Source organism: Haliotis rubra, unplaced genomic scaffold (genome assembly GCF_003918875.1).
Source record: "Haliotis rubra isolate DU_JTF1 unplaced genomic scaffold, ASM391887v1 Scf7, whole genome shotgun sequence".
In the NCBI taxonomy this organism is placed as follows: Eukaryota; Metazoa; Mollusca; class Gastropoda; order Lepetellida; family Haliotidae; genus Haliotis; species Haliotis rubra.
The window spans coordinates 847,023-863,790 of NW_025767412.1; the positions used below are offsets into that span (position 1 = coordinate 847,023).

General features: G+C 41.8%; 1 protein-coding gene across 1 annotated transcript; it reads left to right on the forward strand.

The window, feature by feature from the left end:
• The first annotated feature begins 14,716 nt into the window (after window positions 1-14,716).
• LOC124258652 (ninjurin-1-like) lies at window positions 14,717-16,552 on the forward strand. Its single transcript, XM_046692727.1, has 2 exons — window positions 14,717-14,869; window positions 15,320-16,552. The coding sequence occupies exons 1-2, from the start codon at window positions 14,867-14,869 to the stop codon at window positions 15,686-15,688; spliced, it is 372 nt and encodes a 123-aa protein (XP_046548683.1). The 5' UTR covers window positions 14,717-14,866; the 3' UTR covers window positions 15,689-16,552.
• Window positions 16,553-16,768: the final 216 nt, after the last annotated feature.

Here is a 16,768-nt window from a genome sequence, read left to right on the forward strand (position 1 = left end):
CGTTTGAATGGTCCGACAGGGAGCATCACACGCCGCTGTAGCAAGAACGTTTGGATGCGCGCGCATACCCGTTACCAGGTTAATGAGACAGTTGCGTCAAACAGGCCGAACAACAGACAGGCCGAGAAGCGGGAGACCCCGGGTGACCACGCCTCTTCAAGACAACCACATCCGGTTACTTCATCTACGTAACCGCTTCGTTCCTTCGACGTTAACGGCGGCGACGGGACTGGGACACCGGATCAGTCGACAAACCGTCCACAGGAGAATGCAGGCACATGGCATCCGTGCACGTCGCCCCTACCGCGGAGTCTACCTGACACGTCAAAACAAAGTCAACCGATTGATATGGGCCAGGCGTGTTCGGCGGTGGCAACGTCGAAACTGGGCACGTGTCTTGTTTTCGGACGAAATCCGGTTTTGCCTTTACAAGAACGATGGTCGGCAACGAGTATACCGAAGAGTTCGTGAACGTTTGGCGCCGAACTGCGTCAAGCAAGTCCATGCATTTGGAGGTTGAGGTGTAATGGTGTGCGGAGGTATCTGCGGTGATGTGAAAACGAGGCTCGTCATTAGTCATGGGAACCTGAATGCACAGCGTTACCAGGACGAGGTTTTACGACCATTCGCCCAACAGCATCCAGGAGGAATCGTGTTCCAGCACGATAACGCTAGGTCTCATACGGCAAGATCGACCCAGAACGTCCTTGCCAACGCCAACATACAGGTTTTGCCATGGTCAGCGTGTTCACCGGATTTGAATCCCATTAAGCAAATATGGGATCACCTTAATCGGAAAATCAGAAAACGCCCTGCGCCCCCAGCCAACCTCCAACAATTGGAACATTCCAGGATGAGTGGCAGCGAATCATCCCTAACGCACATCCGACGTTTGACGTCATCAGCTAGGAGGCGTGTCATGGCATGTATCGCAGCTGCTGGTGGACATACCCGGTACTAAAGTGGCGTTAAGACTGTTTTCAGAGACTACCCTCACTAGCCTCCTCCACTGTGCTAAAATGAAATTTCAATTTTTGGCACCACACTTCGTTTAAAGCCCTGTGTTAATGATTGTAAATCTTTGATTGCCATGACTTTTTGTACACATGCCGTAAAATCATTTATCTAATGAAAGATATCAATTTGAAATGTCTATGTTGTTTTGTTTTAACTTAGTGATCTTTGAAACACGTGGTATCGTTTCTTTTGGACGCAAGTTTAGTTTGGTAAACCCTAAGTCAATACACCATATGCACTCCCATCAATAACGTACCATGAGTGTGTGAGGGACGTTTCAAAGTCATATCGGCAGTATTTGAGCCGTATGAGGATGTGTTTTTGTTATTTGTAATGTGACATTAATTAACTTTCAGTTATTATGGGTCACAAAAGTTTAAAGTGCTGAGTGTGGATTTGAACTCGCATCTTGAACTTAGGCTATGTAATTTCACCTGTTAAAAGTAAGTTCGAGTTACCTCCCCTTTGTTTTGCATCCGGTGGATGCTGTAGGCTACGGGAAGATTGTATTGTGGCATGGCTTTTGCTAGAAAAATCCAGAACTGTATAATAGGTATATAAGGGATTTTTGTTGATGTATGGAGGGACTTGTTTGGATTTACGCTCATCTCTCTGCTAACATTGACATTTCAAGACCTCTAAAGAGGCCTCATCTACACTGAACTTTCAACTGCTGACAACAAACTTTAATCAGTACATCTATCACGACCATAGACATTTAGTTAACATTTAAGATTTGTGATCAAACTGTATTGTATTAGAAATCTGTATTGTCATGAATTGTAACCTTGTGTGTTATTTATTATATATTTGAACATTATAGACTTGTTTGTGATTTATTTTGCTGGTTTAAAGGGGACTCACACGCCTTTATGTCAGTAATTTCTAAACCGTAACAAGCATGTAACAATAAATCGATATTTCTATATACAACAATACAATATAGAAACTTGCAATTCAGTGCCAACAACTGAAGGGAGATTACTATATTAGAGATCGGGGGGACTCTTTGAGACCTAATCAGCTAAAGTATTCATTAGACCAGCTATTAATAAGTGCTTCTTTCACATTTATAGATCCTAGCACAGTTAACAAAATATGTTTCGTCACGCAAATAGTAACATGAAAGTTTAATGTTTTATTACAAAACATCACAACACACAAAATATTTAGTAGCAGCTGAAGATATCACAGTTCTTGTCAGGTACGAATAGTATCAGTTGGGAATGTTCTTCTTGTACCGGGGCCATGTTCAGGTTGTAGGTTACTTGCCGTAGCCTTTGTTTGGTATGGGTGGTCAGAACTTGTACTTGGCTGTAAAAGAAATTTTGCAAAATTTAGGTGTTAGGCACGTGGTTCTTTATGTCTTTATTGCTACATTTTCACTTCACCAAAGATTTGACCCGAAAACCAATATTACAACACCGTACATATTAATCTGTTTCTCTAGGGTTCATCTGAATATTGTTCTGGGATTCCTTAGAGATAAAATCTATGTAACATTGCGTATTTGGACATTAATCCCCATTGACACCAAGTGCCCTCCCTCTTCATCAGTTTCTTGATACACGAGTGAGAATTTCTGCTCTGATTCAAAATGAGGAAATTTGTCCAAGCGTTTAATTCTGGCTTCAAATATCTTGGGGGAGTTGGGATGACCCAGATGCTCTTAATATCGCTGAAATCAGACTATTGGCTCTGCGTTTAGCAGAGACCTCTTACGAATCGGGAAGGTGTTTGCAACTTTTCTTTACAGATAGATCAAAGGGAATAAGAATGTTGATCTATTTCCATTCACAATATATACACCCCTCTATTGGCACATGGTAAAAATGATTGTATAACTAGACATAACACCGACGAGAATCTACAAGAACTGGACTCGCGCAGATTCACAAGAATTGAACCATATGAAACAACAACGATACTTACGATTGCATAGCCTGACTCCAGCTGATGGGTACACGCATCTCTTGGCACGGAAACTTAGGACCTGATGTCGGGGACATACTTCTAGACGGGGGATGTAGAAACGGCAGCGGACGTACGAGGCAAGATTGTTATTGTCTCTTACCAAGATCTGAAACGGCGTAGAGCAATTGAATTGAGCAATGTCGCCTTCGTTAAAGATGGCCCCGACCATAGATATGGCGGAGAGTAAAACAATTAAACCCAAACCCTTCATGGTGACAAGGAGATAATGAAGCTGTTCTGTGGTAGCTTGGGTATTTATATTTCCAGCGGTAATAAGCTATCTACAATTTATGCCCTTTTAGGTTTCATGCAGTTTTAATAGTTATTATTACCCCAAGGTCATATTCATGTATTCCTTTTAGTGCGTAATATATCTACTGCTCAAGATTAACAAAGAACACGCCTTAGACATGGGTTTCAGATGAGATCATTATAATTTTATACTCTCACTAACGGAAACGGTAACAAGAACTTTATGTGCAGTGAAACCAAAACTGTGGTATTTGTTAAATATCATTTTGTATGTGGGTGGTTTCCAAGCTGCCGCATCCGGACTCAAACAAGTTATACGTTGGTAACAAATAAATTTTCAAATTCATTTTAGCGTATCCTCCGTACAATCACGAGGTGAACCTGAGGGGCTCACAGTTTGATACGGCAGGGTGTCATACATAGCCCTGTCTCTCTTCATAATCTTGAAGCTGTTGCTGTACGTCTGACCTTGCATATTGCGTTGACATTGTGCAGCTTGTATTTTCTTCCCTTTCTGATATTCAGTCGAGTCTTCAAAATCTGTATGATCAGCTTCCAAAGCCATCCTCTGAGATCTCAACAGGCACGACTTACTTTTGGGAAGTGCCAGTACTAATTGTAAAGTAAAAATATTTAAGTAATTAATTTCAGAAAAAAACCCTTAAAATTTGTATATCATACAAATGATAATTCAACCACCACATCCGACCACAGGAACATATTCTGCCCTGGACCTCACTGATTCCATCTTGTATAATGAATTTGAATGGATGGTCCATGGTGACCCATCTGGGAGTGATCACAAGGCTGAGACTCGTCTCGATATACGCATTTACACGGAATAAGTGAGTGAGTGGGTGAGTTTAGTTTTACGCCGCTTTTAGTAATATTCCAGCAACATCATGGCGGGGGACACCAGAAATGGGCTTCACACATTGTACCCATGTGGGGAATCGAATCCGTGCCTTCGGCGTGACGAGGGAACGCTTTAACCACAAGGCTACCCCACCGCCCTACACGGCGTCAGTCTTGGATGAAATATCTTTCCCAAATAAATTCTCGTACACCAACGTCAAGGTGTGGACCATTGTACAAAGGATAAAAGGCAAAGATTAAAAAATACTGTTCACCATTAGAAAGACGGTGACAATTTATTCATTGATCAAGCTGACATGACAAATGAACGAGGTGAAACTCTAGCCAAGGATCAAATTATCACAAACAACTTGAAAAGAAAAGCCTGAATTTCAAGTCACACAAAGGTGAAGTTTACATTGAATTATTTTCATAACATGAGCTACATAGTGTCCATGTTCCTGATTCATGTCTCCATAGCCTTTTAGAAATATTTGATCACACCTTGTGGCATAATGCCTTGGTAGTCTGCTATACTAAATCCTGGCCGGGAACATGCAAATCCACCAAATTATGGACCAATGTAAAACTGCGTCTGTAAAACCAAGGAACGAATGGTAAATAATAGATGGATTTGGTGTCTCGAAACCAATAACCTAAATAACAAATATTCAATGTAGTTCCGGATAAATAGAAGTACCATTTAACTATTAGCACGATTGAAATCCTTTGTGATAAATGCTGAAGTATCCAAACATCACGTAGTATAAATTTTCTTTAATCTGGAGAGAGTGAATGCGTTACAATTTATGGTTACTTTTGCAATATTTCAGCCATACCGTAACTTAAAAGGGTCATATTTAAATAATTTATAAAGTTATATATTAAAATCAGTCTGCGAAGGACAGTAAAAGAACTATAATATCACAGTTAAAGATTTAGAACTAGCGAGTGGCTTAAAAGTATACTCAGCAGCAAAACAAAGTCAGTACGAATTCAAAATTAGATAGGCACTGTAATCAAATCATTACAGAAATGGACATAATAAGCGGATCAAACACATTTTTTGTGTATAATATCCTGCCACATCAACGAATAGCTCAGCAAAATTCCAAGACATTACGTGAACGTTTGCAGCCCATTCAGACTCTTGACTTCAGTATCTAGTCCGACCACCACGAGCGGCAATAACTGCAGCACAGCGTCTATGCATGGAGTGCACTAATCAATTGATGAAGGCCATTGGCACCTGGGTCCACACTCTGAGAAAGGCCTGGCGCAATAAATCGGCTGTGTTCGGCTTTGGTATGACATTATTCAGTCTCCTCTGAATTTCATCCCAAAGATGTTTAATTCGATTTAAATCAGGACCAAGGGTTGGTCACTGCATAATATTGACACCGTTCTGCTGTAGGAAGTCAAGTGTAGCTCTGGCAGTATTGGCCCGGACGTTATCAGGCTGGAAAATGTTGTTCCGGTGACGTGCGAAATATGGTATGACGTGGGGTCTGAGAGCTTGGTCGATGTAGCGCACCGCTGTGATGCCGCCTCCTCTCCCTGGGCCAAGGTTCTGGAACACCACAGGACCCACTCTGTGGTTCAGGCCTATTCCACCCGATACCATGATGCTTACACCTCCCCATAAGTCTCTTTCATAACACATTGGTCTGAGTAACGCTGGCCACGTCGTCGCCATATTCTTGTTCTGCCATCTTCAGTTGACACGCAGTACCGACTCTCATCTGTGAACAGAACAGTTCTCTATTGCCTGTATCGCCAGTTTTGGTGTTGTAAGGTAAACTGTAGACGTTCACGCCGATGACGAGGGGTGAGGATAGGTCTACGGTAAGTTCTACGGCAATGGAGGTTCCCGCTGTTATGACGTCGGCGTACTGTATCAGTACTGATTGGTCTTCCGTGTGTTCCCGCTGTCTGGCGTGCTGTTTCAGATGCCTGCATGAAGGGATTCTGTACACGTTGTCGCATAACATGGCGGTCTTGTCGTCTTGTGGTCAGCCTTGCAATTGGTCTACCAGTACGGGGCGATCATTTGTGGTGTTGGTGGCCTTGAAACGTTACTGCAGCCTGTAGATAGTCCGAACGTTGACCTGGAAGTGATTGTCAACGGCTTGTGCAGTGTGGCCAGCTTCAAGTCTTCCTAGCGCCTGGTTCCTCTGAGCTGTCGTGAGTCGCCGCACTCTGCTGACATTGTAATGTGAATGTGCATGAAAAACATGGTGAACACCCTACCATCTCCGAGATCAGGTTGCGTTTTTGAGACCATTTCCTGGGTTCAATTCTGAGTTTGGGAAGGAATGTCTTTGCTCAGGTAAAGTTGGAGATGTTGTAAAAAATATACAGTCAAAACATTACATAAGTTTACAGTTATCCGTCTCTGCGAAGGAAAATTCCAAACTGACGTTTCTTTTGCTGCTTAGTACATATACTATTTAAACTGGAGGTAGGGACCATGGGGACTTACAGTGCATTTGCTACCTGCATGGTGATCTGGAGAGAGCGTACGATACTGCTTGGAAGCACTTCATTTTAAATGATTTACACGATTTGCCTGTCAATTCATATCACAGTTTTAACAGACAGGCAATTTCGTCCGAGTGGGGTCAACCTTGACAATTACAATAAGGGTCGGGGTATTCCACAAGGCAGTGATTTGTAGGTCACATTATTGAGTAGTCTTAATAGTTTTAAGTAATTCAGTTGGTGGACAGCGTTTCGTGGGTGATTTTATTACTTCTTGTCATGGTAAAAATATGCATACAGTTGAGAGGCAGTTACAAATCTGTCTCACTAAAATTCACGAATATTCTAAATCCAAATAGAATTTGTCTAAATTTCTGCGGACAATGTAAACCACATAGACAAACTATTTTCAAATTGCACCCCCATAAAAGCACCCCAGTAAAGAAGGTCAAGTCATTGGTTCTTGTTTTTGACTACCATTTAACTGTGTTGCGGTATATTAAATACCTTGAAGCTTAAATGCCCGAAGACACTCGATTTGTTGAAAGCTAAAAGTGGGGAAGGGATCAACCTACACTCCTACACTTACATAGAACACTATTCCGCTCTGAACGTCATTAAGGCAACATTCAACTATACTGAACCACAAAAGAAACGTCGCTTTTCAAACCCAAATGCAAACTTTTGTTCTTACAAAATGGTGTTTTTATTATGATTGTATCGTTTTATTAACATGTTTTTCAATCCAAATTGACAGTTATTACCAACATCAGTGTGTTTTCTGATGAAAAAGCATATCGACCAAACGCACCTAAAAAGGCAAACGTGGTAAAAGGTTCCGTATGACATTCGTGAAAATGAAAATGCACGTGCATATCGTGACAATCCTACCAATGAAAGCGAGTCCAAAACTCGCCTGATATCATTTTTGTTTTGACACAATCGCCATGGAACGACTTACGAGAGATCAAAGGAACCAAGTCTTGGGACGATTGCAAGGAGGGTAGTCAATCCGTTTGATGTTCATGATAGGACAATCTACCGACTGCAGGAGTGGTACCAGGTCACTAACAGCATCCAAGACCGTCCACGCAGTGGGCGACCTTCAGTAACATCACAACGCCAAGACCGACAGATTGTGCTCCACCATCTGCATGGTCGCTTCCCATGAGCGACGGAAACAGCACGCCAGACCACTGGGACTCACAACAGACCCATCAGTGCCGATCCAGTGCGTCGACGTTTGCGCGGAAGAAACCTCTGCTATCACAGACCATATCATGGCCCTGTCCTTACCGCTCATCACCGCCAAAACCGACTGCAGTGGGCAACTCGGCATCGAAATTGGCGTTATCGACAATGGAGAACTGGGTTTTTTTCTCATGAAAGCCGACATTGTGTTTCGACAGTCAATGGCAGAGTGAATGTATGGTGAAAGCGGGAACTGTTTTCCAAAGAGTGTATTGTTGAGTGTATTGTTGAGTGTATTGTGGGGTGGTCCAAGCATCATGGTGTGGGGTGCAATCGGTCTGAACCAGATAGTTGGCACCGTGGTGTTCCAGAATCTCGGTCCGGGACAAGGAAATGACGTGACGGCTGCTCGCTATATTGACCAAGTCATAAGACCCCACGTTGTACCACAGTTTGGACGTTACAGAAATCACATCTTCCAGCAAGTCAACGCTCGTGCCCACACTGCCAGAGTAACACTGGACTTCCTAAGACAACATGGCATCCAAACCCTACAATAGCCTGCACTCAGTCTTGATTTGGGTCCAATAGAACACCTTTGGGACGAGATTCAAAGAAGACTGAATGACCTTCACCCAAGGCCGACAACTGCTGCTGGACTCGATCAGGCATTTCACAGAGTATGGACCCAAGTGCCTATGGCCTTCATCAACCGGCTAATTCATTCCATGTACAGACGATGCAACGCTTTCATTGATGCCCATAGAGGCCACACACAATACTGACTTTGGGGTATCTTAATGGTACCATTTTTTGGTGATTTTGTTTGTGTGAACTCTAAATGTGATTCCCGAAAATGTGTTAACCATAATTGTCAAGTTTGAACTCAATCCTCCGTTTTGATTGTTAATTAGAGTGAATTAAAGTGTGTGCTTTAAGAAACCGCTATCGGTGCGACATTTCTTTTGTGGTTCAGTATATATGGCTTTCTGATCGAAGTGATCTAGATGGACAATAAGGTTTATCAGTTCTGAGAAGTAGACAGGAGCTGAGTCGGTCAAACATTGATGAGCTAGGCAAAGGATTTTGAGGTTGATCCTGTGCTTGATAGGAAGGCAATGGAGTTCTTGCAACACTGGAGATGTGTGGTCAAATCTGTGACTGAGAGATGTGATGCGAGCAGCAGTATTCATAAGCAAAGGGAGGGGGGGCGGGGGTGGTCTTTAGTCATATTGAAAAGGGGGTTCGAACCCTCTCACACACACACACACACACACACACACACACACACACACACACCACACACACACACACACACACACACACACACATGGATCCGCCAATGTACGTAATGCTAGGGTTACACTATGTTCCCGGCGTCCACGGCAGCCCCATTTCCCCGAAACTTAGTGCGCCGTGGGATTTTAGCCATTTGTTTCCTACAAAGTCAAGTTTTGTTCGGTCCTGCAAAGTTTTCTCACGGTCTATCACGGTATCCGTGATGGGTCGTTGAGAAGAAACGGACTGCTGAGTCCCGGAATCTCAAAGGTGCACTGCGTATCTCGGTGGCCCTGCAAACCGTCAGACGCCTGGATGCGTCGTGATAGAACGAGATGAAGGTTACCATACAATCAAGCTTGCCCTGAGAACCGGGACAAAACGGGCAGCAAGGGTGAAACAACCGGGAGAAAACGTCAAACAAACGTGGCCGACCGTGGGATGCCGGGGAATACACATGCCTCCCGTCCTACTATGGACTCACTACGGACCGTCTACAAGTTTTGTTACGGCATATTACGTGCTGTCACGTTTTACTACGGCCTACGAGGTTTCACATAAGTACCGTGACTGCCGTGGAAATGTTTGAATAGTTTAAAAGTCTGGCACGGCATCAACGGCAATCACGGACTGTCACGTTTGCTCATTCAGTCCCCCTACGCTGTCTCACGTCCATCCCGTTTTGTCCCCGTTTCACTACGTTTCGGCGAAACGGGGCTGCCATGGCCGCCAGGAACCTAGTGTAACCCTACTGTCAGTAGCATAAATTAAAACATCTTCTTTTGTCATTTTCACAGCCAGAGCAAGCGCATTTTGTAACTGTCATCGTAAATATGCCAGTGAACAGACTAAATATAAGCAATGCATAGTATTTTCAGATTCTCTTTCATGCCTACAAGCTATTAAAAGTATGTATGTCATGTCCACTTTAGAAATTAATAATAATATAGGTCATTTGTAATGCGCTTGACTCAACAACACTTGGCCATGCTCTAAGCGCAAACACAAGACAGTCAGTGGCGAAAAAAGAGGAAAGAGGAATGTCTTTAGGTGCGATTTAAACTCGAGAGAGTTGGAGCAAGTTTAATGTCTGTAGGGAGGGAATTCCACAAGAAAGCAGCTGAATGTTTGAAGGATCTATGTCCGAAAGTTTTGAGTTTATATGGAGGCACAACAAGAAGTGATTGATCGGCAGATCTGAGATTCCTCGGTGGGACGTAGGGTGAGACAAGGGCTTGGAGATAGAGTGGAGCAGTTCCATTTAGTGCTTGGTAGGTTAGCGTTAAAATCTTAAACTCTATTCTTTCTTTGATTCTCAACCAGTGGAGGGACTTCGATGCAGGCTGGATATGGGTTGTTAGTTTTGTGCGTGTGATAATCCTGGCGGCAGTGTTCTGCAGCTTCTGCAGTCTGTGAAGTTGGTCGTTGGTAATACCAATCAAGAGACTAGTCTAACCGCGACAATACTAGGGATCTCATCAGTGTGGCTGTGGTGTTTCTGGTGAGGAGGTGACGGATAGAACCAATGTTCCTCAGGTGGTGAAACTTGAATTGTATAATGATCTTGCTACTGGACAATACGACATCGCCTTCTGTTGGTTACCCATCCATGTTGAAATCACCAGTAACACAATGGTAAGGCAGCCCTCACCATATATCGTGACACCATTTGTGATACCTTACAGTGAGTATATACCTTTTTCAGATGTTACATCCGGGATCAAATGCAAATGAAGTGGGACACTTAAGTAGGTATCAATAACCTGCACTCAATAACACCAGCTATAGGTTACATCTACTCATCCTGTCAGCCCAGAATTCAGCAGGTCATTTTAAGACGATGCAATTTTGGCCACTGCAGATATACACATGAACATTTATTGGAAGGTGAGGATCCCCCATATTGTATCCTTTGTGATGAAAGAATCACGGTCAAGTACATCCTGCTTGACAGACTGATTTTTATTTCAGATAAATATTTCAGTGAAAAAACGGTTACGGATCGTTTTAGTCATTTATCATGTAGTGTCTTGCTTTTTAAAATAGACATTAATATTTGATGAATTATGAGGTACACCTTCATAGAATATAATGATGGAATGATAGTGTTAGTGGCTGTTCCCTAGATGGGGGCTGAAGTAGTGTGGTATTGTCCCTTGAGAGGGTATTGTGAGTCTATAGCATTGTTTGTACCACTTATTTTTAAAGTAGTATAATAATCCTTATACTTGTCTCTTACCATCCCCAACTACTGAAGTGATGGGGTGAAGTATAGACATAGATGTTTGTATCCTTTATTGTATACGCATGCCAATAATGGTTGTCACCCCTTTCAATTTTCTTAATGACAACCATTATTGGCATGAGTATATAATTTATATAGTGTATTGTCTTCAATAGTGATATAGTTTTGAAGTTACAAGCTAGGTTTAATCTATATCTATGATATTCTAATATTGTCGACAGGATTCATTTAATATATATTATCATTGTTTGACTTGTTTTCCTCACGATATGGCTGAAATACTTCTGATGTGACTATAACATTTCACTCACTCACTCACTCATTTTACGTTATTTCTTTTTGACTCCCACCTTTGGGGGAAACATATCACCTTAGGGTTCAGCAGACTATGTATAGATAAATATCCACTCACTCACTCACTCTCAGTGGAATGCCATCCTAAATATCCCAGCTTATAACATCAGTGCAAGATGTGTTTGTCACAGTAAGAATGTAGCAGGTATCATCGTAACCAACATACAGTTCATGCTGCAATAAAGTGAAAAGAGTTACATACAACTCTTTTATATTTCAACATTTTGATATTTGCATCAAACAAAACATTTCGGAGCAGATGAAGATATGAAGATATCATCTTGTGTTGGTTACCCACCAATGGTACAGGAATCATCTGTAACAAAATTGCCTGTTCTGCTGCAAAGGCAGCACTCATCAAGTCTGTGACACCGTTTGTGATACCTTACATGGGATGTAGAAGCGGCAGCGGATGTATGCAGCAAGATTGTTACTGTCTCTTGATACGATCTTAAACGGCATGGAGCAATTAAATAGTTCCCCTCGACGTTCAGCAAAGATAGCACCGACCATAGACATGGAGACTAAGAGGACCAAACCCAGAACCTTCATGTGAAGCAGACACTCCGGCTCCCCGTACATGCCAGCAGCTAACGTATCTATAGTTTTAAGCAGCTTTTTCTTATCTTCAAATTATGGCATATGAGGTTTCCTTCATAACGCTTCAAGGTAATGTGCAGTAGTTACATTATTTAATTTCTTATAAAAATATTAATCGCTGATATGATAGATGTAAACCTGCTGATAACATGTAGACTAAACAGAAGTATATCAGTATACAACTCAAACACATCACCTTGAAACAAAGAGAATGCGTATATCGACTGCCGAAAGGTTGGTTGTTAAGACAGTTTGTTCATGTTGGTTTGTAATGCATGGAAGACAGCAAAACATATGGAATCCCGTCCTAAGTTTTATTGAATCATTAATTGTTGTACAGATGATTTCGTCTTCATTCAGGCGTTTACTGATAGTTTCTGTGACTTGTAAATCTTTCAAATGCCCATTTCATTAGGATTCCTGCACATTATGATTCTCAGTTCATGAATAACACTTTAGATTTTCCTCCCTTGTTATTGGCAACTTAGGCATAGGTATTTTTTGACATCAGATATAGCTCGGGGATCCGATGTACCCCACTGAAACCGACTGAAATGATTTTAAAATAATCAAATAATTGTTCGATATATTAGTTGTATATAGAACACTCAATATTACTTTAAAAGTCACGTTTTCTATATTCAATGAAAATGACCGAGGCAAGTTGAATACATCCTAAAGACCACGAGGATTTTCAAAAAAAAAGATTCAGCATCCACCAGGCATATCATCACTTTCTAACATTCACCTTTCTAGCGATATTTCAACATCTCCAGGTGGGTGTTCATATACCATATTCATAAGAAATATCTGCAGCAACGTGTGTATATCTTCCAAATGTCCACCATAAAAGGTTATAAGAGGTTTAATGATGCTTTGAAACCTTAAAAGAACAACATACGACACTCACTCAAACGTATCTTTGAATGACTTCACAACACTGAAGTCCTCCTCATCACCACACACCCAACCCCCTCCGCTCCTTGCCATGAATCTTGAACGGTCCCTTAAGAAGTCATTGACTATGGCGTTCAAACTGATTCAATGTGTTTTAAGGGCTTAGATTTTGGGTATATGTTACAGAAATCAACAGATGCATATTTTTGGTAACCATAACAGGTGTGAAATTCCGGTACAGATATGCCATGTTACCATGTAGAAGATGAAGCTAATTAGAATTGGAAAGGTGGGTAAACGGTATGCAATAGGACTGACTGACTGAGTTTAGTTTTACGCCGCTTTTAGCAATATTCCAGCAATATCACGGCGGGGGACACCAGAAATGGGCTTAACACATTGTGCCCATGTGGGGAATCGAACCCGGGTCTTCGGCGTGACGAGCCAACGCTTTAACCACTAGGCTACCCCACCGCCCCGTATGCAATAGGAACTATGGATAAAGAATACTACAGAAAGGTACATTATACCATCATACAATGACACTATTACCACTTTCATACAGTTGTCATTCTCCCCGTGGGGGCCCGGATTTGATTATAAATGATCTTCACCAGCGCATTGCTGTTCAAATGCGGTAAAATATGAATCGGGTGGTCAGGTAATGTGCCGCGTCCCGATGATTTAGTGGTGCCGTCTCTAGTTTTCGTGTTGCGGAAAGCCATGATAAGCCGGGGACACTGATGTCAGAAGCGATGTGTTGTCATTCCAGACATCCTGATTTCAAGAGCCCAGTTGCCTGACGACCTGACAAACAGGAGGTCTGTGTTGGGGTAGTGTGTAATTCGGCATAAGAATATCGCGCATTGCTATTTTGATACAGAACATATTACTCATGTATGTCGAATGTACGGACAATTCAGATTCCATTATGGAAATAGAGTGTTTCAGTCTTAGGTAACGGGCATAATTCGCTTTGCAGAGTTGCGTCCCTTAGATAAGTCATAAACCTAATGCGTTGGAATCTCAGAAACGCCCATGTCATGTTTCAGTGTTTGTCAAAAAGGTACACATACTCGATGGGACACTTGATAATTTTCTCGCCACGAATAACTGCAAACTTGCTGATGCATCGTTGACCCGTGATGATCCGGCTTAGAATTGATCTTCGGTAACCAATGCTTGTCGTATGTGGCGACTAACGCGATCTGGTGGTCAGGCTCGCTGATTTGGTTGACACAAGTCAGTGTGTCCCAATTGCGTATATCGATGCTCGTGCTGTTGATCACTGGATTGTCTGGTCCAACTCGATTATTTACAGACCGCCGCCTTATAGCTGGAACATTGCTGAGTTCGGCGTAAAACCAAATTCACTCACTCGCTGATGGATCTCACTCGATCCCCTCTCAGCCGATGTGCAGTTAGTAGGTAAACCAAACGTCTTTAAACCCCTGAGCTTAACTATTTACAAAGCTGATCCTTTTATATTTGGGTCACAAAGGTTATCAGCCTTCAATACATACCAACCGTAGACTTGTTTTGATCGCGTCATAAATATCCCTGTAACTCTTACCGAGAGAAACGTCACCGACAGATCTCGTGCCCTCGTCTGGTGGTCGCTGTTACAAAGGAGTGTGACTCTCCACGCCCAGTGAAAGGTCCTACAATGTGACAATCGATCGATATCGAACTGGACTCGTGTACACTGGACCCGGCAGCAGAATGGTACGTAGTGCCTATGTTGATCAGCTATAAGACATGTGTGTGATTTATTACAATGTGCAGATATTTGTTAATTAGACTAACGCTAATTTAGGATTTACAAAGTGTTAAACAGAATCAAATGTATTCATACGTCGGTGTATTGCCTCCATTCATTTTTTATGACAAGCAGTTTGAAGAGTAGGAAGAGCATGTAACTATTTTGCCTTTTGTCCAATGGAATATATCTCGAGACTAGTTATTCTACTTGTACATGGAAACTGCGACAACCGATATACCCCTTGTATACTGCATATCAAACAGAACTAAGTGATTACAAACAAAGGTTTTCATATAGACTTACTCTCTACATCTACATTGTTAACCTGCTAATTCTATTGAAAACATTTAGGATTGAGTAAATTAACAACGTTGAAACTAACATTTCACAGCCAACACGTTCATTCGTTGCAGACGGACCTACCGCCACACCTGGCCTCCCATTCGTACACAGCTAAAAAGACGGTGGCAAAAGGTTTCCTTGACCTAGCCCTGTTGCTAGCCAACACGTCTCAGCTGAGGTCAGTCCTCGAGGTCCCGTTTGAGCTGAGGACGTGGACATTCTGGCCGCTGGTGGTGATGTTGGGGCTGACCCTGTTGCTGCATTTAGTGACGGGGATCATCATGTACGTCATGGAGACGATACTGGCTGATAGCGAGGAGGAAGAGAGGCGGGCTAAAACACTCAACAATGTATCAATCGGTCTCATTGCTACCATAGCCTTGCTCAATACCTTTATTACAGGATTCGGGATCTCTTTTACTGAGGACATATCTGAATAACACTCAGGGTAGATATCTCGAGTCATGACTGTAGGTGAGACATGTTGACCTCCTCGTAGTCACGTGCCAATTAGAAAGTGTATATCCGATGAAATCCACTTGTTACTGAACTGGTCAATATGTGCAACAGCCTGGAATGGAAAATGTTCTCGAGTTAAAACGCTGTGAACTCATATGTCAGTCTTATTATAAGGATAAAATACTATGTATTCGTATATCAGTGCCACGGAATAATTTTCGATGGATAATATGATGTTTATTCATTGATGAATCTCATGAACACATTTATCCATGTTTAAAATGATATTTGAATGGCATTTAGAAGAGATACACATAAGGAAGAGAGTTTTCATGGACGTCAACTTATTTCATAAGCGAAAAAACAACGTTTCGGAGTATATCCTTACTCCTTCACCATTCACCTGATGAAGGAGTAAGGATATACTCCTAAACGTTGTGTTCCTCACAATAAAGAAGTTGACATCCATGAAACTCTCTTTGTCATGTCTAAAATGGTGTATATGTTAGTTTGTTAATTTCACAATGCCATGATGGATAAAATCCTGAAAATGGCCAGGTATATCAAATATCAGCATACATGTAGTTATGTAAGGTGTTACACCTGTTAATTCACATTTGTTTTCAGTCATTCGCCTCCCTGCAGGTACTGTTTGTCACTAGTTTGTGTGATTCATACCATCGAGGGTTATAATGAATGATGAAACATGTTAATGTTTTTCAGTTAAGTAATATGTCAGTGTTTAAAGATCCATTGTAAATGTGTATAATTATTTTAATTCATACCATCTCCTTTGCATATTTCTTGTTTGAATGTGTATATTGAATAAAGCATAAACTATGAAATTGGTGTCCGCTTTGTGGATCATTTTACCATTTAGCGTGTCAGAATTATACTTCTGAGATCTCGTGTAATTTCAAAAAATGCTACCAAAGTTAACAAAGAATGAAACTACGGGTTACATGTCACGGTAATAGCAATACATGTTTCAACAGATTAGCCAAGCCCTGTCAGAAACATTGGATTTCCTATCCTTCTATTACTTTCAAGAGGACAAACTT